Source organism: Nicotiana tomentosiformis, chromosome 12 (assembly GCF_000390325.3).
Source record: "Nicotiana tomentosiformis chromosome 12, ASM39032v3, whole genome shotgun sequence".
Taxonomy (NCBI): Eukaryota; Viridiplantae; Streptophyta; class Magnoliopsida; order Solanales; family Solanaceae; genus Nicotiana; species Nicotiana tomentosiformis.
The window spans coordinates 26,229,235-26,251,561 of NC_090823.1; the positions used below are offsets into that span (position 1 = coordinate 26,229,235).

Here is a 22,327-nt window from a genome sequence, read left to right on the forward strand (position 1 = left end):
CCGATTCTGCGAAAAAATATCCGCTCCTGCGGAAGTCGCTTAGGCCCCGACCAGCCACACCTGCGGCCCAAATCTCGCACCTATGAGGGCGCTTATGTGGCCCTCATCTGGCTTTGATGCTTCCATGCCTGCGTAAACCCTTCGGCTTCTGCGGGGCCAGCCACACCTCTCCAACTCCGCATCTGCGGAGCCTTGTCGCATCTGCGGGCTCGCAGATGCATAAATCCTTCTCGTACCTGCGACCACTGCCCAGCTCTCTCAGGACCGCTTCTGCGACCCCTTGCCTACTTTTGCGGTCTCGCACCTACGACCAATTCCTTCGCAGGTGCGGTCGCACCAGACCTGGTGCACCTCAGCAATTTTCCTAGTCCAAACTCGTTCCGTTCCAGTCCGATTTGCACCCGAGGCCCCCAGGACCCCGTCCAAACATACCAACACATCCCAAAACATGACACAGACTTAGTCAATGCCTCGAACCACGTCAAAAAACATCAAAATTATGAACTGACGATCGAAACCTTCTTTAAACTTTCAAACATTCAAACTTCGCCGAACGCGTCCGAATTACACTTAAACTTTCCGGAATGATGCCAAACTTTACGCACAAGTCATAAATCATGACACGAACCTATTCCAAGGCTCGAAAACCCCAAAAAAATCAATAACACCAAATTTTACCTCAAACCAAACTTAGGAAATTCTAAAACCTTCAAAATGCCAACTTTCTTCAATAAGCGCCGAAATGCTCCCGGGTGATCCAATACTTAGCCCGAACATACGCCCACGGCCGAAATCATCATACGAATCTATTGGAACCTTCAAATCCCGATTCTGAGGTCTTTTGCTTAAAAGTCAAACCTTAGTTAATTTTTCCAACTTAAAGCTTCCGAAATTAAAATTTTCTTTCCAAATCAATTCCGAATTTCCCGAAATTAAATTCTGACCATACGCACAAGTCATAATACCTGAAGTGAAACTACTCAAGGCCTCAAACCACTGAACAATGTACTAGAGCTCAAAATGACCGGTCGGATCGTTACGAAATCCTAGATAAAGAATTTACTGAAGCAATTAAGCAGGCCTTTCTAGTAGCATATGAGGACACTGGAAGTGATAAAGAGGAATAGAAGGAGGATGAGGCCATAAGTCTTTATGCTATTATTGATTGACATCAGACAGTGAAGACAGAACCTCCAGTACAGCTTGGAATGCACATCGGAAGACCTCCTCTATTTGATGGACATCACTATGATGAATAGAGGATGTGTACGAAAACGTTCCTTCAGGCCACTGACTTTGACCTATGGGTAATTGTCAGTCATGGACCTATCATCCCGACCAAAATGGATGGTGAAGGTAACAAATGTAACAAGATAGAAGAGGAATATAATGATGAAGATCGTCAGTTAATTCAAAAAAATGCTAAAGAAAAGGACTTGCTCTACAGAAGTTTGTCCAGAAGTATTCTCTACAAGGTGTCCTCTTGTATCTACCCATGATATATGGAAGACCTTGGAATATGACTTTGGAAATGAAAACATTGAAGTGGAACTGATGGCAATTGAAGAAAGTCAAACAGAAGAAGTGATAAGAATGATGGCCATGAGTGAATCAGAGACTAAAGATGAAACAAATTAGGTAAGTATATCTAACTTGAAAGAAAACATTCATGCTATGTCTAAAAAATAACTGATGACTATAATTGTGACCATGATGAGTGAAATGGACAAAGTGAGTGCTGGAAATGATTAGTTAATAAGCAATCTTTTGTGTGTCAAACTTGATCTCAAAGAACTTGAATCTGACAAAGCTGATCTTGAAGGACGGGTCAAAGACCTTAAGAACCAGGTTCTTGAGCTCACTTCTAAAAATGAGAAGTCACCTGATACACATGGTAAGGAAAAAATGAGTGATCTGCAAGGTAAGCTTGAAAAGGAACTAAAAAGGGCTAAATATAATCTTTGTAATGCTGAATGTAGGAATAAAGTTATGCAAGAAAATCTAGAAAAGGATAATTATGAACTATCTAGACTAAACAAATGGCATAGATCCTCAGATGCTTTGAATTGGCTGAATGAAAACTGCAGCACTAACAAATCAGGAATTGGCTATAGAAAACCTATTCCCAAATTTGATCCAAAATATGTAGGAATTTCTCATAACAAAATGTGCACTCATTGTGGAAAGGTAGGAAACTTTAGAGATACCAGCCTTGCCTTAATTCATGCTCAGTTTAAGAATACCTTTTATCTTGCTAAAAATATGAAGAATGAAGAGGAACCAAAAGGCAAGCCTCTTGTCTAAATTAAGTGGATTAAGGTTAACAAATAAACACCTATTAATCCTCTTCCCTTCTGGGCAAGAAGAGATCTCATTCATCATTTTTCAAATAAAAAAGGACCCAAGCTTGTCTGGGTTTTCAAGACTAACATGTGATTTCTGGTGCAGGCTAAAGTGAGAGGGAACAATCAAGTCTGGTATCTAGACAGTGGATGTTCAAGACATATGATTGGAGAAAAGAAACACTTCCTCTCACTGACAGCCTTCCAAGGATGGAGTGTGTCATTTGGAAATGGAGAAAAGGCTAGATAACTGGTATTGGTAAGGTCGGTAAGTTACTCTCTCAAACTATAGAAGATGTGTATTATGTCGTAGGCCTGAAACATAATCTCCTTAGCATTTCTCAAATGTGTGATAAAGGAAATAAGGTAAAATTCAATTCCAAAATCTGCACTGTCACTAAACTTGATACTGATGAAGTTGTATTAAAAAGTAAGAGACATAACAAAGAGTGAGAACACATGCTTAAATATAGTGTAAGATGATATATTGTTATGGCATATAAGACTTGGTCATGACAGTCTTTCTCAACTTAACAAGTTAGCAGCAAAGGACCTGGTCCTTGGCCTACTAAAAGATTTTTCTTCTCAGACAAGGTATGTGATGCATATGTTAGAGGAAACATTTAAGGTTACCTTTCAAATATAAAAAGGTTGTCAGCACCTCCAAACCTCTGAAACCCCTTCACATGGACCTATGTGGACCAATGATAGTGAGGAGTAGATGAGGCAAGAGGTATGTGTTTGTCATTGTAGATGACTTTTTCAGGTATACATGGACTTTGTTTTTGGGATCTAAAGATGAAACTTTTGATATTTTCTGTTGTCAGAATGATCCAACAGAAATTGGGCTGTAATGTGTTAAGTATAAGAATAGAACATGGAACTGAGTTTAAAAATTCAAAATTCCTTGCGTTTTGTAACACACATGGTATTGACCATTACTTCTCTGTACCTAGAACTCCACAACAAAATAGTATTGTAGAAAGAAAGAATATTTCTCTAGAACACATGGGGAGGACCATGCTGATTGCTAGTGGACTTCCTAAAAGCTTCTAGGATGAGGCAGTCAATACTGCTTGCTACTTGATAAATAGATGCATGGTCAGACCTATTCTTGAGAAAACTCCCTATGAGTTACTTCGAGGGAGAAAGCCCAACATCACTCACCTAAGAGTATTTGGGTGCAAATGTTTTGTGCACAATAATGGCAAAGAAGCTCTAGGTAAGTTTGATGACAAAAGTGATGAGGGAATTATTTTGGGTTACTCTCCACATAGTAATGCCTACAAAGTTTTTAATTAAAGAAATATATGTGTAGAAAAAAATGTTCATGTTATTTTTGATGAATCTAACAACTTGGCTGAGAAAGGTCTGTAGGTTGAAGACTATGACATAGGACTCATTGATGAAGGAGATCCTAAAGAACCTAAACTTCAACTTGAAGATGGATCCGGAGATCCTAAGGAAGTTGAGAGTGATCATGAGGAACAAGAAGAATAGAGAACTACTCTGACTGCTAACTAGTCTGATGAAGCTATACCTACTGACCCTATTCCTTTGGGTCACTCCTTGGGTGAACCATCTCTAGGAATGCAGATTAGGCCATGGAAACATCAAAGTTCATACCCCCTTGAGAACATCATCTCTGATCCTAATGCAGGAGTGCAAACCATGTCATCTTTGAGAAATCTATGTGCACTCACAACATTTCTCTCACAGGTTGAACCTAAGAACATAAAGGAAGATCTAAAGGATCAAAATTGGATTATAGCCATGCAAGATGAGCTAAATCAGTTTGAAAGAAGCAAGGTCTGGCACTTGGTACAAAGACCCAAGAACAGAACTATCATAGGTACAAGATGGGTGTTCAGAAACAAGCTGGATAAATAAGGAAATATCACAAGGACCAAGGCTAGACTAGTGGTTGAGGGATAATATCAAGAAGAAGGCATTGACCATGATGAGATATTTGCACATGTAGCTAGAATGGAAGCTATAAGAATGCTAATAGCCTTTTCTACACACATGGAGTTCAACTTGTATCAGATGGATGTAAAGAGTGCATTCTTCAGCGGTTATCTGAAGGAGGAAGTGTTTGTTAAACAACCTCCTGGGTCTGAGAGTGAAGAATTTCCTGACTATATGTTCAAGTTAGACAAAGCCCTGTATGAACTAAAACAGGCTCCAAGAACTTGGTAGGACGACTCTCAAAATTCCTCTTAACTAATAACTTTGTAAGAGGAAAGGTGGACAACACACTATTTCTGAGGAGCAAAGGTAAAAATGTTCTCATTGTACAAGTATATGTGGATGACATTATCTTTGGAGCTACTAATGAAGCAATGTGCAATGAATTTGCTAAGATGATGGGGAATGAGTTTGAAATGAGCATAATGGGTAAATGGAGCTTCTTTCTGGGGTTGCAAATCAAGAAAGCACCTACTATAACCATGATACATCGTCAAAAATACATCAAGGAACTACTGAAGAAATTCAACATGGAATCCTCTAAGTCCATAGACACTCTCATTGCCATTGCAACAAAACTGGACCTTAATGAAGAAGGGAAAAGTATTGAATAGAAGCTATATAGAGGAATGATTGGGTCACTGTTGTATCTCACAACAAGCAGGCCTGATATTGTATTAAGTGTGGGACTGTGTGCAAGATTTCAAAAAAATCCAAAAGAGTCGCATCTGAAGGCTATCAAGAGGATACTTAGATATCTTAAAGGGAGTCAAGATATGTGTCTATGGTATCCTAGAGGGTATAGCTTTGATCTAGTTGGTTATGTTGATATTGACTATGCAGGTTTTCATGTTGACATGAAAAGCAATTCAGGAATAGCATATTTTCTAGGTTCTTGTCTGGTGTCTTGGGAAACAAAAAAAAGCAGAACTCGGTGGCTTTGTCCACAGCTGAGGCTGAATATATGATAGCAACATCTTGTTGTGCTCAGTTGCTGTGAATAAGACAACAACTAAGAGACTATCATATTTTTATTGATTGTATTCCTAATTTCTGTGACAACACTAGTGCCATAAACATTGCTAAAAATCCCTGTCAACACAAGAGAATCAAGCACATTTACATTAGACATCACTTTCTCAGAGACAATGTTGAAAAAAGAAATATCTCAATTAACTTCTATAAAACTGAAAACCAAATTACTGATATATTTACTAAAGCTTTGAGTAGGGATCACTTTGAAAGGAATGAACTGGAACTAGGTCTAACTAATACTTCCAACTAGATCGAACCCCAATGATTGTCTATAAAAAGTATAATTAGATGTAGATAGTCAAGTACAATGTGTTTGATTCAGTCTCATGCTTGTATTAAGCACACACACTTGCCTAGAAAAGTCTAGCTGATAACTACGTTGTATGATACTAACTTGTAGTGGTGAAGCTTTATTGCAGAAATGATTAAGGAGTTACTAGGGAGTTGGTTCTTTGACTCAGGTACGTGCCATCTTGTCTTAATTCATTGAGGCTTAATACCTTAAATTACTGCTATGCTTAAACTTTCTAATCCTGTTAGCATCACTTCTAGTTGTCATCTAGTCAAAGAGTAAGGGGGAATCCTAGAGCAATTAGAGTTTAATTACTCCTGAAATCCTAACAGTCAAAGTAACCGTTATTAGAGTCCCGTTAGAAGTCAAATTTGGTTACTCTCTCTTCTAGTCAAATCAGGAGTTACATCTTTAAAAGCACATTATGATCAATTTCTCAGACCTCACTGTTCCTCTCAAACCCTAAGCAAGAATCAAGAAATAATTCTCTCTTTCCCTTCATCGATTCTCTTCTCTCATCATCATGCCTAAATCCAGCCAAACCTCTTCTAAAGAAAAATCATCATCCAAGACTGAAGACAAATCCAAGACCATGAAGCCCAAATCAAAGAAAAATGTCAAACCATCAAGTGAACCTGCACCCACACCTGCTCCTTCTCCATCAATATCCTCCACTGTATCTATACCATCATCCCTTGTTCTTGATGCACTCACCGTTCCTAATTATACTGGGCCTTCACTTCTAATACCAACCACCCATGCATATGTGTTTGCTTCGAAAAACACCTCTAAGTCAACCAAGATCAAAACTACTCTAAGAAAATCTATAAAGAGTGACAAGGTATTGCTTGATGCTGCTGCTAAAGTAGACATAGTAGTTAATGAAGCATGTGGTTCAGGGGGAATCAATGTCAATTACAACAAGTCAGGTAAAACTCCCTCCATCAAAGTTATATATTGTGTTATCTGCTATAGATGTTGTACCCTTAGATAATGTCCCACCCAAAAGAGATAAATCACAAGTGGAGGAACCTACTGTAGAAACGAACATTGCAACTCCGAAGAAGGGTAGATTCCACTGATGTTATGCTTATGGTTCAGGGGGAAGGTAGTAAAGAACCAGTATAAAAGGATGCATCTGATGGTCTTTCTTTCAGCTGGACTTAGGATGAGGATGATAATGAAGGTGAGGAAGCAGGAGGAATAGTGGCCAGTCATGAGGAACATCAGACTCAGGACATGGCTAATGAAGAGAAAAAGAGTGAGAATGAGGGAGATTCTAGTAAAGAGAAGGAGAGTGAGACAGAAGATAAGATAGATGAACAAGTGGATGATTCTGGAGAGGAAGAAAAGAATAGTGAGGAAGAAGGTGATTCTGAGAGTGAAAGTGAGGATCAAGAAAAAGAAAGTGAGAGTGAAGGAGAGGATGAAGAGAGTGAGGAAGAGAATGATAATACAAGTGGGGAATCAGAAGGCTCTATGACTATTGGGAACACTGTCATAGCCCCTTCAGAGGAAGCAAGTGGAGAGAAAAGGACTGAAGAAACTGGGCCCTTGTTAACTATTTTCACTGGAGATGAGGAGGTCAGTAGTGATGAAGATAAATTGCCCTTGTATGCAGTAGGAAAAAAAACCAGGAAGACCCCTGTGAAAGCAACAAAGCCTGTTATCCCTGCAAGGAAAGAAATGACTCCTCCTGCTAGAACTCATCTCACAAGGAGTAAAAGAAAGTTTGTTGATGAATAAATCATGAAAGAGTCCAGAGGTGCCAAGAAACCAAGGAAGCAAGTTTCAGTTGTGGAACCTGTTGTTGAGTTGGATGGAGAAGATGAGTCTGATTTTGCTCTGCTAGAAAAGTCATCAACACAAAAGAGAAAGGTTGTCAAATCTACAAAGACTTATACCCCATCTACAAGTACCAGTAGAGGAAAGAAGAGAAAAAGTGTGCTTGTTGTGGTTGATAAACTCACTGAGTTCAGGAACATAAATGTACTGAATTGGAAGATTCTTGCAAATACTAATGAAAAAGGGATGGCTCAACTAGTTGAAAAACTGGAAACACATGTTTGTCAAGGCTTTCCCTCCTGTGTGTGTACCTATTGTGGAGGAGTTCTATGCAAACTTCCAGTTTGATGGAACGGTGGTCAAGAGTAATGTAAGGGGGTTTGAGATGGAGTTTGATGCTGAGGGGATGGGGATGCATCTGAATATTCCCTCTTTAGGTTTTGACAATTACTTGAAGAAAAAGTGGCTAGCCATAGATAATGATGTGGACACAGAAATTGTGGTCACAAGGAAGTTCTCTTAAAAATTTAAATTGGATGCTCCCCAGAAGGTGTATAAGACTGATATGACCCCCTTCGACAAGTTGTTTCACTTTGTCAATTCCTGTATTTTGCAGAGGTCTGAGAGAAGACACAAGGCTACCCTGTTGAATATGGCTGTGATGGAACTGCTTGACACTGGTAAACCTACCCATCTCCCTAGTCTGATGATTCAACACATGGCAAGAGCTGCAAACACTTCCTAGCCTAAGCATGCTATGCCTTATGGCTTCATATTGACCGAGCTATTTGAGAAGCTCAATATTGCCTTGCACGAGCTTAAGTTTGGAAATCACAATGATGTTTGGGATGATGTTACCCTCAAGCAGTGTGGCTATGAGGAGATCAAGGCTAGAGGACTAACATGTTCTTCTATTCTACCTGGTAGTAGCAAGTCAACAGAGCTCACTAAGAGGTTGGAGTTGGCTGTTGAAGAGAATGCCAAGGTTCGAGAATACAATGATGAGTTGAAAAAAGAAATCAGGCAGCTTAGGGAAGAGCTCATATGGGAAAGAGAAGCTCATGCCTAACAGATTGCCACCCTTGTGAAAGCATTGAGCCCCTCTGCCTCTCACCCACGAACCTGGTCCTTCTCCAGTGTCCTTATTTTCTTGTGTTATCCAGTGATGCTTTAGTTTTTGTTTCTTCTGTTCCAGTCTGAGTTGGTTGCAACATGTTTAGTTTATTTTGTTCTAATAGTTTAAGACAAGGCCCTGGGCTTATTTTGGCACTGCTAAATGACTTCTCTTATAATGTTTTAATGCTTCGCACATGGTTAGATCATCAACTTAGTTTGTTTGCTTTGATAAATATTGAGCTTGTGATGTAGCCTAAGTGGCCATGAATCTTTCATTAACTGCGTGCTTAATATGTCTAACATCTTTTTGTTATTTTTCGATGATGCCAAAAGGGGGAATATAGAGTTGGGGATGTTGTGTTGGTGTGGATATGTCTGTCTGTGTGATGTGATGTGTTTGATGATCATGATTTGGTATGAGTACTTGGTTCTAGTATGAACAAAGTTTGTCATCATCAAAAAGGAGGAATTTGTTTAGTATTGAGATTTTGATGATTAACAAAGTTTATTCAGATGAAATGTTCTAAGAACCAGGTCCTCAACCTAGCTGCTTAACCACTCTAAGAACCAGCTCCTCAGGGTTAAGGACCAGCTCCTCGAGGATGATGATTGTGCGTCTTTACAAGACAGTAACTTTATCTCAAAGTAACATGTAACGATTCGGCCGGTCTTTTTGAGAGTTGTATCCCCGTTCCCCCATTTACTGCTGATTTTGTTCTTTATAGTTTTTATATGACTTTCCGGGATAGTTGATTCGTGTCTGGAGAGGTTTCGGAATGAATCAAGACACTTAGTCTCAAGATTGGAAGCTTAAGTTGAAAAGGTTTACCGGATATTGACTTATGTGTAAACGACTCCAGATTGGAGTTTTGATGGTTCCATTAGCTCCGTCGGGTGATTTTGGACTTAGGAGCGTGTCTGGATTGTGATCTGGAGGTCCATAGTTGAATTAGGCTTGAAATGGCAAAGTTGGAAATTTGGAAGTTTGACTGAGAGTTAGACTTTGTGGTTACCAGGCTCGGATTGGGGTTCCGGGAGTTGGAGTAGGTTCATGGCATCATTTGTGAATTGTATACAAAATTGGAGGTCAATCGGACGTGATTTGATAGGTTTCGGTAGCGTTTATAGAGTTGGAATTTCCTTAGTTTCAATAGGCTTGAATTGGGGTGCAATTCGTGTTTTTGATGTTGTTTGATGTGATTTGAGGGATCGACTAAGTTCGTATCGTGTTTTAGGATTTTATTTGTATAATTGGTTGAGGTCCCGGGGCCTCGGGTGGAGTTCGGATGGTTAACAGATCGAATTTGGAGTTTGGATGATTGCTGAAGCTAGGAGTCTGCTGGGGTAATCGCACATGCAGAGCTTTGGTCGCAGGTGCGAGCTGGGAGGCGCATAAGCGGAGTTTGGACTGGGGGTTGTGGAGCGCAGATGCAGAAGGATTTTCGCAGGTGCGGACTCACACCTGCTCGTGTGGGATCGCAGAAGCGGAGAGTAAATATTTATAAACATGTAAAATTACATAAAAATTAAAGAAAATTATAAATATGTGGTGTATATATATAGATGTGCTCCATCCCCACAAAAACTAGTCAAAGCAATCTATTATATGCTATAGATGTGCTCCATCCCCACAAAAACTAGTCAAAATAATCTATTATATGCTACTTATAAGCACAAGTAACTTGAGTCTAAAAGAATAAAGTTTTCTACATGGAGGAACAAAAAGGATGACTAACCTACAATTTGAACTTTGAACTTGTTGCTATGAAGGAGAATGAAGTTCTCTTTGTATTTGTAAAAACAAAATTGAATATTCGTTGCTTTTGGGAGATATTAGTAAACTAGTGGACAAGATAAAGAATTGGGAAAGACTATGAATTAGGTCTTCAATCAATAAAAAAGGTCTTGACTTTTAAATTTAATACATTTTAGTTCCTTTTTAAAACTTTTGAGTAATTACCAAGCTGACTTTTAGGAATTTGGGTATTATATGAAGGACTTATCCAACAAATTTTATTTTAATTTGAAAAGGTCTCTAGGGCTTACGCCTCACTAAAAAAATACGCCTCAAACACTCGGGCGTATGCCCCTAAATGCTGGGTGTACACCTCTTGAGACTTTCTCCCCATACCATCTCCTCGGGGCGTTTTTAGTGCACCTCGCCCCAGGGCTCGCCCCGAAACGCCTTTTAAAACACTGATTCCAAGGGTGTGAAACCCCGAATTTCGTATTATGTGATTGGTGTTGAGGTGACGCATGTGCTAAGTGACGGGCATGTAGGCGTGAATAGTAAGAATTGTGACTTGGTCAATTCCATGGAACTGAATAGTTGTTAAATCTTGCTATTACTCGTATTTTCACCATGTGCTAGTTCTAGTGAGGTGTCAGTCATGTTAGAAACCCTGCTTTGGCTATATGATGGTACTATTGGGACCCATAGTGGTCATTCTTTGCTGTAGGACTAATTGCTTAATCTGTCAATTTGTACTCAGTCACGATTATAACTTGCATATTATGTCTCAGTCTCTATTGTCTTTACATTTTATATCATATCATCATTGTGGACTGATTATCATGATTTTTAGTGAGCCCGAAAGACTGGAGAGGTTATAGATTGAGTGGGGATGATGGCCTATTGTGAGTGATAGTTAAGGGGTCGGGCTGCATGCCGCAACAAGCTTTATTGATTGATGCTAGGATTTGGCTTATTATAGCGCTTGGGATGGATCGGCCCCTCCTGAGTCTGCACATCCACAGTGGGCGCAATACTAGCAGTTATGGCATTTGGGTTGGATCTTCCCTGTTTTATTTGCACGTGGGCTGGATCTACCTTGTTATGTATTAAGTTTTGTTGTGAAATCTGAAAGCATGTCTAAGTTCTTGTTGAAAGCATGTCTAAATTCTTGTACCTCCACTTGTAGAATATAAATATCTAAGATATCATTGTTATATCTTCTGTAACTTTCCATACTATTAAATGTTGAAAGTGGAGCGTAATAATTGGACTTGTCACTACTTCAGTTCAAAGGTTAGATTTGTTACTTATTGAGTTATTTGTACTCACACTACACCCTGCACCTCGTGTGCTGATCCAGGTGCTTCCGGTTTCGGCGGTTGTTGATTTTCAAAGGCCAGACCTTCGGAGATCATTGAGGTAGCTGCTTGGAATTCACAGACCTTGACTCTCCTCCCTTATCTTTCTATTTATTTACTCAGTTTTACTTCTAGACAGTGTACTAGACTTTGTTATTTCGTAGATGCTCATGTACTCAGTGACACTTCAGTTTTGGGTAGAATTTATGTATTGAGTGATTATTTCCTATCCCGTTTTAAGAGATTTTCGTTTATTTAAACTATTTCGGTATCTTTCAAGGATTTAAAGTGTTGGAAATGTCTGAATAGTCGGCTGGCCTAGTACCATTATAGGCACTATCACGACGGGTTGGTTTTGGGTTGTGACAAGTTGGTATCAGAGCCTAGGTTACATAGGTCTCACGAGTCATGAGCAGGTTTTGTAGAGTCTTGCGGATCGGTACGGAGACGTCTGTACTTATCTTCAAGAGACTGCCGAACCCTTAGAAAACTTCACATTCTTGTATTCTTGTCGTGTGAATTTGTTGATTCCGGAAATCGAAACTTCTATTATTTTATTCTCTCACAGATGGTGAGGACACGTGCTACTAGACAGGACAGACTGCCACCAGTACTAGTAGCCAGGGCCACGAGAGGCCAAGGTCGCGGTGGGGCCATGGTAGGGGTAGAGGTATAGCTCGTACAGCAGCTAGAGCAGCACATGCAGATCCACCAGTTGCTCCAGCTCAGGAGCAGGTTCGATATATGGTTGAGCCAGCGGGGCCAGCTCAGGCACCAGCTGTGCCCATTGTGATCCCAGTCCTTCAGGAGGCTTTGGCTCAGATTTTGACGGTGTGCACTAGCCTTGCTCAGGAAGTTTCTATTCAGACCGCGCTATCCACTTCTCAGGCCAGGGGAGGTACTCAGACTCCCATCGCCCGTACTCCAGAGCAGGTGATGCATGGACTTCAGATGCCGGGGATATTGCCATCCCATTCGGTTGCAGCTGCTCAGGCCTAGGTGGGTCCCGTTATGACTGATGATGAGCAGATGAGACTTGAGAGGTTTGGTAGACTCCAACCTCCATCATTCAGTGAGGCTGAGTCTGAGGATGCCCAGGACTTCTTGGATAGGTGCCAGCGGATACTTCACACGACGGGTATTCTGGAGACCAGTGGGGTCTCATTCACTACATTCCAGTTCACTGGGGCTGCCTTCAGATAGTGGGAGGCCTATGAGAAAAGAAGGCCAGTCGATGCTACACCACTAGCATGGCGTGAGTTCTCTGCTCTCTTCATGGAGAAGTTTGTGCAACCGACCCGTAGGGAGGAGCTGCGCTGGCAGTTTGAGCAGCTATGCCAGGACGACATGTCTGTGACCCAGTATGAGATGAGATTTTCAGAGTTGGCTTGTCACACAATTTGGTTGGTTCCCACCGAGAGGAAGAGGATTAGAAGGTTTATTGATAGCCTCACCTATCAGTTATATTTTTCTATGACTCGGGAGAGTGTATCTGGTGTTCAGTTCGATGAGGTGGTTGATATTGCTTGACGATTAGAGATGGTCCATAGTTAGGAGCACGAGGAGAGGGAGGCCAAGAGGCGTCGTGGATCAGGTGGTTTCGGTAGTGTTCCTTTTAGGGGTCAGTTCTACCACCACAGGGGTCGTCCTTATAGGCCTACTCAGATGGCTCGTCCAGTCCATCATGGTGCATCATCTAACCATGGTTCATACAGTGCTAGACCGAGCCAACCATCCCTCAATGCCCTCCCAGCTCAGAGTTTATCTCGTGAACCTTCAGTTCAGGGTTCATTTGCACCAGGTTCTTTTGGTAGTTATTCTAGTTCTTGGGGTCCGCCTCAATATTTTCCACCATTTTCTGAGAGGGGATGTTTTGAGTGTGAAGAGTTGGGTCATGTTAAGAGGTTCTGTCCCCGCCTTACCGGAGGTCAAGTTTAGCAGAGGAGTCAGGCCACGACTTTAGCACCAGTTACTTCACCACCCGCCCAGCCAGCTCGGGGTAGGGCTCAGGAAGCTAGGGGTCGCCCAAGAGGGGGAGGCCGATCAGGTGTCAGACATGCCCGATTCTATGCTATTCCTGACAGGCCAGATGATGTTGCTTCAGATGTAGTGATCACATGTATTGTCTCACTATGCCACAAGGATGCTACTGTATTTGACCCTGGTTCCACTTATTCGTATATATCATCGTATTTTACTCATTATCTGGATATGCCCCATGAGTCCTTAGTCTCATCTGTTCATGTATCTATGCCAGTGGGCGATACTATTATTGTGGATCGTGTATATCGGTCATGTGTAGTGACTATTGGGGGATTGGAGACTAGAGTTGATCTCTTATTGCTTAGTATGGTTGATTTCGACGTGATTTTGGGTAGAGATTGGTTTTCTCCATATCATTCTATGCTGGATTGTCACGCTAAGACCATGACGTTGGCGATGCTGGGTTTGCCAAGGATCGAGTGGAGTGGTTCTCTAAACTATGTTCCCAGTAGAGTTATTTCATATTTGAAGGCCCAATGGATGGTTGGGAAGGGTTGTTTATCTTATTTGACCTTTGCGAGGGATGTTGGTACTGATACCCCTACTATTGATTATGTTCCATTGGTAGAGACTTTCCGGATATATTTCCTGTAGACCTGCCGGGCATGCTGCCTGACAGGGATATTGACTTTGGAATTGACTTGGTGCCATGCACACAACCCATTTCTATTACTCCGTATCTTATGGCACCGACTGAGTTGAAGGAATTGAAAGAACATCTTTAGGAACTTCTTGATAAGGGGTTTATTAGGCCTAGTGTGACGCCTTGGGGTGCACCAGTTCTATTTGTGAAGAAGAAGGATGGCACTATGCGGATGTGCATCTATTATAGGTAGTTAAACAAAGTTACAATGAAGAACAAGTATCTTTTGCCGCGCATTGATGATCTATTTGACCAGCTTCAGGGAGCGAGGGTGTTCTCTAAGATTGATTTAAGGTCTGGGTATCACCAGTTGAAGATTCGGGACTCGGATATTCTAAAGACAGCATTCAGGACCCGTTATGGTCATTATGAGTTCTTTGTGATGTATTTTGGGTGGACCAACGCCCCAGCATCATTCATGTATCTGATAAATAGTGTATTTCAGCCTTATCTCGACTCGTTTGTCATAGTATTCATTGATGATATCCTAGTGTACTCTCGTAGCTAGGAGGAACATGCCAACATTTGAGGATTGTGCTGCAGTGGCTGATGGAGGAGAAACTTTATGCCAAGTTCTTCAAGTGTGAGTTTTGTCTTAGTTCGGTGGCGTTCTTGGGGCATGTGGTGTCCAGTGAGGGGATTCAGGTAGATCTAAAGAAGATAGAGGCAGTTTAGAGTTAGCCTAGACCGTCCTCAGCTATGGAGATTCGGAGCTTTCTCGGCTTGGCCGGTTATTATCGTCTCGTGGAGGGTTTCTCGTCTATTGCATCGCCCTTAATCAAATTGACCCAGAAGCTCGTCTATTTCAGGTGGTCGGATGAGTGTGAGGAGAGCTTTCAGAAGCTCAAGACTGCCTTGAACATAGCTCCAGTTCTAGTTTAGCCTTCAGCTTCAGGTTCTTATATAGTGTATTGTTATGATTCTCGGATCGATATTGGGTGTGTCTTGATGCAGGAGGGTAGAGTAATCGCTTATGCTTCGCGTCAATTGAAGCCTCAAAAGAAGAACTACCCCATCCACGATTTGGAGTTGGCAGCCATTGTTCATACATTGAAGATTTGGAGGCATTATCTCTACAATGTGTCTTGTGAGGTATTTATGGATCATCGAAGTCTTCAGCACTTGTTTAAACAAAAGGATCTAAATTTGAGGCAGCGGAGATGGTTGGAGCTGCTAAAGGACTATGATATCACTATTCGGTATCATCCTGGGAAGGCCAATATGGTGGTCGATGCCTTGAGTAAAAAGGCGGTGAGTATGGGTAGCTTTGCATTCATTCTTGTTGGCGAGAGACTACTTGCAGTTGATGTTCAGGCCTTGGCCAACCAGTTCATGAGATTAGATGTTTCAGAGCCCAGCCGAGTTCTAGCTTGTGTGGTTTCTCGGTCTTCCTTATATGATCGCATAAGAGAGAGCCAGTATGATGATTCCCATTTGCTTTTCCTTGAGGATACGGTTCAACACAGTGATGCCAGGGATGTTACTATTAGAGATGATGGGGTGTTGAGTATGCAGGGTCAGATTTGTGTGCTTAATGTAGATGGGCTACATGAGTTGATTCTTGAGGAGGCCCACAGTTTGCGGTATTCCGTTCATCCAGGTGCCACGAAGATGTACCAGGACTTGAGTTAGCATTATTGGTGGAGGAGAATGCAGAAGGATATAGTGGGTTTTATAGCTCGGTGCCTTAACTGTCAACAAGTGAAGTATGAGCATCAGAGACCGGGTGGATTGCTTCAGAGGCTAGAGATTGTAGAGTGGAAATGGGAGCGTATCACCATGGATTTTGTAGTTAGGCTCCCATAGACTTGGAGAAAGTTCGATGCTATTTGGGTGATTGTGGATCGGCTAACCAAGTCCGCGCACTTCATTCCAGTTGGGACTACTTATTCTTCAGAGCGGTTGGCTGAGATTTACATCCGCGAGATTGTTCGCCTTCACGGTGTGCAAGTGTCCATCATTTCAGCTCGGGGCACGCAGTTTACATCGTAGTTTTGGAGAGCCGTGCAGTGAGAGTTGGGCACCTAGGTTGAGTTGAGTACAACATTTCACCCTCAGATGGACGGACAGTCCGAGCGCACTATTCAGATATTGGAGAATATGTTACGCGCTTGTGTCATAGATTTCAGAGGGTTCTTAGAATTAGTTTCTGCCACTCGCAGAGTTTGCCTACAACAACAACTACCAGCCGAGCATTTAGATGGATCCGTATGAGGCTTTGTATGGGAGACGGTGTCGATCTCCGTTGGGCTGGTTTGAGCCAAGTGAGGCTAGGCTATTGGGTACTGACTTGGTTCAGGATTTTTTAGACAAGGTTAAATTGATTCAGGAGTAGATTCGCACGGCGCAGTCCAGACAGAAGTATTACGCCGATAAAAAGATTCGTGATATTGCTTTCATGGTTGGAGAGAAGGTACTACTCAAGGTTTCACCCATGAAGGGTGTTATGAGATTCGGGAAGAATGGCAAGTTGAGCCCTCAGTATATTGGGCCATTTGAGGTACTTCAAAGAATTCGATAGGTGGCTTTCAAGCTTGCCTTGGCACCTAGTTTGTCGAGGGTGCATCCAGTATTTCATGTTTCTATGCTCCGTAAGTATGTCGGCGATCCGTCTCATATTTTGGATTTCAGCACGGTTCAGTTGGATGGTGATTTGACTTACTATATGGATCCGGTGGCCATTTTGGATTGGCAGGTTCGAAAGTTGAGGTCCAAGAATATATCTTCAGTGAAAGTGTTGTGGAGAGGTCAACCAATTGAGGAGGCTACCTGGGAGACCGAGCGGGATATGCAGAGTAGATATCCACGCCTATTTGAGACTCCAGGTACGTTTCTAGACTCATTCGAGGACGAACGTTTGTTTCAGAAGAGGAGGATGTAACGACTCGGCCGGTCATTTTGAGAGTTCTAGCCTCATTCCCCCAATTTAATGCTCATTTTGTACTTTACAGTTCTTATATGACTTGTCGGGGTAGTTGGTTCCGGTGCTGAGAGGTTTCGGAATGAATTGAGACATTTATAGCCTGTTTGGCCAAGTTGGAAAAATCAGCTTATTTTGAGAAGTGCTTTCTTTTTCAAAAGCATTTTTTTCAAAATTACTTTTGGTGAAAAGCAGTTTTTGTTTGGCTAATTAATTTGAAAAGCACTTCTAAGAAGCAATTTGCGTTGTGCTTCTAAGTGTATTTTTCTCAAAAGTGCTTCTCAAAAAAGTGCTTCTGGGAAGAAGCTACTTTTTTCTACTTCTCCAAAACTGCTTCTGCTTCTACTCAAAAGCACTTTTTTTCTTATAAAAGCTTGGCCAAACACTTCAAATTTGAAAAAACATTGCTTCTCAACTTGGAGAAGCTTGGTCAAACAGGCTATTAGTCTCAAGGTTGGAAGCTTAAGTTGAAAAGGTTGACCGGATGTTGACTTATAAGTAAACGACTCCGGATTAGAGTTTTGATGGTTTCGTTAGCTCCGTTGGGTGATTTTTGACTTAGGAGAGTGTCCGGATTATGATTTGGAGGTCCGTAGTTGAATACCAACTTATTTCTTGTCTATTTCAGGTGGTCAGATGAGTGTGAAGAGAGCTTTCAGCTGCTCAAGACTACCTTGACCATAGCTCCAGTTCTAGTTTTGCCTTCAGCTTCAGGTTTTTATATAGTGTATTGTTATGCTTCTCGGATCGATATTGGGTGTGTCGTGATGTAGGAGGGTAGAGTGATCGCTTATGCTTCGCGTCAGTTGAAGCCTCATGAGAAGAACTACCCCATCCATGATTTGGAGTTGGCAGCCATTGTTCATGCATTGAAGACTCGGAGGCATTATCTCTACGGTGTGTCTTGTGAGGTATTTATGGATCATCAGAGTCTTTAACACTTGTTCAAACAAAAGGATCTAAATTTGAGGTAGAGGAGATCGTTGGAGTTGCTAAAGGACTGCCACGACCTGAAATTCCCACCTTCGGACCGTGATGGCGCCTAACATTTCACTTGCTAGGCAAGCCAACGTTAGAATAATATTATCCATTTTTAAAACAATTTTAAATTTATTAATAACAAGGAAGCAAATGCGGAAGTAATTTTGAAATAATCCATAAAAATAACGGTGTCTAAATACCATCCCAGAATTGGTGTCACAAGTGCACGAGCTTCTAGAATAAATACAAATAAAGGTCTAAATAAAATAAAGCTGTCTGGAAATAAACACACAGCTAAAGTACAATAGACGGGGACTTCAGAACTGCGGACGCCATGCAGTTATACCTCAAGTCTCCTCTGGTAGCTGAAATCCGAGCAATTCTATGGTACGCCGATGGGACCAACTCCAAAATCTGCACAAAAAGTGCAGAGTGTAGTATCAGTACAACCGACCCCATGTACTGGTAAGTGCTGAACCTAACCTCGACGAAGTAGTGACGAGGCTAAGGCGGTTCACTTACATTAACCTGTACGCAATATTAATAACAACAACAAATAATAGAAATAAATCAAGTAACTCATTTATAATAATTGAAGCCAACCCAGTAGTCACAATCCATTATTATTTCAACCAATTCTGTTGCAACGTGCAACCCGCTCTCATAATATATTCACATTCAATTCTGTTGCAGCGTGCAACCCGCTCTCCCAATATTTTCCTTTTAATCAAGTCTGTCATATATTTATTTCAATCAAGTATATACTTAGACTTTTAAATAAGTCTGTTGCGGCGTGCAATCCGATACCCCAATATTGACTTCTCAATAAGTCTATTGCGGCGTGCAATCCGATCCCTCAAATATTGACTTTTAGTAAGTCTGTTGCGGCGTGCAACCCGATCCTCCAATATAGACTTTTTAATAAGTCTGTTGCGGCGTGCAACCCGATCCTACAATATAGACTTTTTAATAAGTCTGTTGCGGCGTGCAACCCGATCCTCCAATTTATTCATTTCGATCAATTCTGTTGCGGCGTGTAACCCGCTCCTCCAATATATTCATTTACTAATTCTTCTAGAAGAAATTTCCCCAATAAATACAATAATTAATATAAAATTATAAGACAACAAGCATACAATAATTATGATTTAATTATGAAACAAACAATGACAAATGGCAAGTTATTATGGAAATCAGGGAGAAAATAGACAGTTTAATGTATAACATGCTAAATGTCAAATAACAATTAAGACACATAATTCACATAGCATATAACAATTAATGCAAGAATTCAAGAATTAATATTTGATAAAGAATAGGAGAGAAACAATTATTATAACAATTAATTCATGATTTAAAATAATTTATGCCTTTTCAAGTAAGTAGGCAAACAATTAATTTGACGACGTATAAACATTTGTCACCTCGCCTATACGTCGTTCACATGCATTTCACATAACAAATAACTTAAGGGTTCTATTCCCTCAAGTCAAGATTAACCACGACACTTACCTCGCTTTGTAAATTCCAATCAATTACTCAACCACAACTTTTCCTTTTAAATTTATCTCCAAAAGCTTCAAATCTATTCACAAACAATTCGATATATTCAATACTAATCATAGGAATTAATTCCATAAAAATTTACAAATTTTTCGGGTAAAATCCAAAATTCATTAAAATATTCGGCAGCGGGACCCACGTCTCAAATCTCGGAAAAACTTACGAAATTCGAACACCCATTCCGAGATGAGTCCAACCATAAAAAAATTATCCAATTCCGACATCAAATGGATATTCAAATCTTAATTTTTCGTTTTTGGAAGATTTTAGAAAAATCTAATTTTTCTTCCATAAATTCACGGATTCATGATATAAATGAGTATGAAATCATGAAATATAATCAATATAGGATAAGGAACACTTACCCCAATGTTTTCCCGTAAAAATCGCCCAAAATCGCCTATTGAGGTTTTAGGTTTTGAAGATTTGGGAAATGAATCAAAAATCCCGTCCAAAAGTCATTTTGTTCAGCTGCAGGTGTCGCAATTGCGACCTGAGCTTCGCAAATGCGAAGCTCGCAAATGCGAAGAAACACTCGCAATTGCGACTCCCTTCACAATCTCGCTGCCTTCGCAAATGCGAAGATTATGTCGCATTTGCGACAATTGGCCCTTCGCAATTGCGAAGATAAACTCGCAATTGTGAGAACTGCTGGCCTAGGCTTTCTTCGCAATTGCGATAAAAATCTCGCAATTACCATACCTGCTTGGTTCGCATTTGTGATGCCTGATCTCGCAATTGCGAGATCAGAGGCCTGCAACAGGTTCAGTTATACTAGCAAAAGTTTCTAAGTTCAAAACATCCTGTGGCCTATCCGAAACTCACCCGAGCCCCTCGGGACCTTATCCAAATATCCCAACAAGTCCCGTAACATAATACGGACTTACTCAGGGTCTCAAATCACATCAAATAACATCGAAATTGCAATTCACACCTCGATTCGGACTTTGAGTTTTAAACTTTTCAATTTTCAAATTTTATGCCAAAACATATTAAATGAATCCGGAATGAGTATTTTTTTTTTGTACGACTCATGCATATGACTAAGAAGATATGATGTACGAAATGAGAACCAAGAGAAACCTATATTGAATTTCAGGGAATGGTTTTAAGTTGTCCATATTCATACAAATCAGAACTAGAAAGTACCACGTTAGTAAATTACTATAAGAAGCGGCTATTATTGTAAGATGAAAGATATGACAATTCCCCCTTAGGTTATGTGACTATTTGTTTACCGCAGATGTTTATAGTCTGATATGATTTTAAAGTGTATAGAAAGTTTGGGCTTTGATATTCCAATTTCATTTAAGACAGATGAAACTTCCCTAAGTGTGATCCATGTGCCTAGTTCAAAAAAACAAGATAGTATGCGACCGTAGAATATGGTCAGACGGTGATGGAAGTTAGAAATAACCTTATACTTCACTTTAGTTATCCAAAGTAGAACAAGAAAACATGATTCTAGTAGGTGGTTAGTAAAAGAATAGTAAGTTTTGAGTTGATACAGTGAATTAGCAATTTCGGCAGAGCTAGTAGAGGTACAATTTGATTCACTTAGCCAGGTTAACCCTAATGAGTGATAACAATTTGAAATACCTAACACGTGTTAGAACCCAAAGAGTTTAAGTTAAACCTGAAGTACAGTGACAGTGGAAGAAAGGAAAATCAACTAGTAGTAAGAGTGCAAACTATAGAAGAATAGCCTTTAAGAGTTATCAAAAAGAGGTTTTCCCAAGATTGACAGAGTGAGCAGAGTTAAATTATTAAGATTGTGTTTGATAGTTGTGAATACATTGCCTTCCATTTATATAAGTAGTTTAGTTTTTCCTGGTAAGAAAGATTGCTCAGAAGTAAGTTAAAAGATGAGTCGTCATTGACATAAAGTGCAAAGAATTGCAGAAGATAAGAAAAGTTGTTCGGATCCCAATAAAAAAACAAGGATCCACAAGTACAAGTCCTTAACATTTGTTCTAAGGGAGAGATGTGAAAATTGTCAGTAAGTCCAGTTGGAGATTTGAAACCGACTTAGTTAGAATGGGATATAAAAACCATAAAATCATGTCCAGTTATATATCACGAGGGTAGTGTCATTGCACGAGACACTAATTTTGGAGTACTGGTCAAAGACTTAGCTCGAAACAATGCTATAAGTATTTCCAGGAAGAACCTTAAAAGGATAATCAAGTATGGGAAGTATAGCTCATGATTGAGGCAGACAAGAGGACTATGGTGAAAGAAGTTCACCACTTAGCCAAGATCGGAGTTCGACTTTGGACTCCGAATATGACGGAGTTATTGTCTAGAACAGGACTCATTCCTCCTTAGTAGCCGAAGAGAAGAAGAAATAATTTGATGATCCCTACTTGTTGTAGTTGAAAGAGGCGATTCACAAGTATAAGCCGATGGCTTTTGAATAAGGGCGAGATGATTGTACTTTGAGGTACCAAGACGAACTATGACATAAATGGACTTAGAGAGGAGGATCATGTTAGAAGCCCATAATTCCAGGTATTCTATCCACCCAGGTTCCCCAAAGATGTATC

General features: G+C 40.6%; 1 protein-coding gene across 1 annotated transcript; it reads left to right on the forward strand.

Moving 5' to 3' along the window:
* The first annotated feature begins 6,160 nt into the window (after positions 1-6,160).
* Positions 6,161-7,383, forward strand: LOC138902381 (uncharacterized). Its single transcript, XM_070190241.1, has 3 exons — positions 6,161-6,566; positions 6,613-6,674; positions 6,805-7,383. Exons 1-3 carry the CDS (start codon positions 6,161-6,163, stop codon positions 7,381-7,383), a joined length of 1,047 nt encoding a protein of 348 aa, XP_070046342.1.
* Positions 7,384-22,327: the final 14,944 nt, after the last annotated feature.

Excerpts from the sequence above, each read along its gene's own strand:
- LOC138902381 (XM_070190241.1), top strand. The coding sequence starts at position 6,161 with ATGCCTAAATCCAGCCAAACCTCTTCTAAAGAAAAATCATCATCCAAG. Across the intron at positions 6,567-6,612 it reads TGTCAATTACAACAAGTCAG|ATGTTGTACCCTTAGATAAT; the intron begins GTAAAACTCCCT and ends TATCTGCTATAG. Across the intron at positions 6,675-6,804 it reads CACAAGTGGAGGAACCTACT|GATGAGGATGATAATGAAGG; the intron begins GTAGAAACGAAC and ends AGCTGGACTTAG.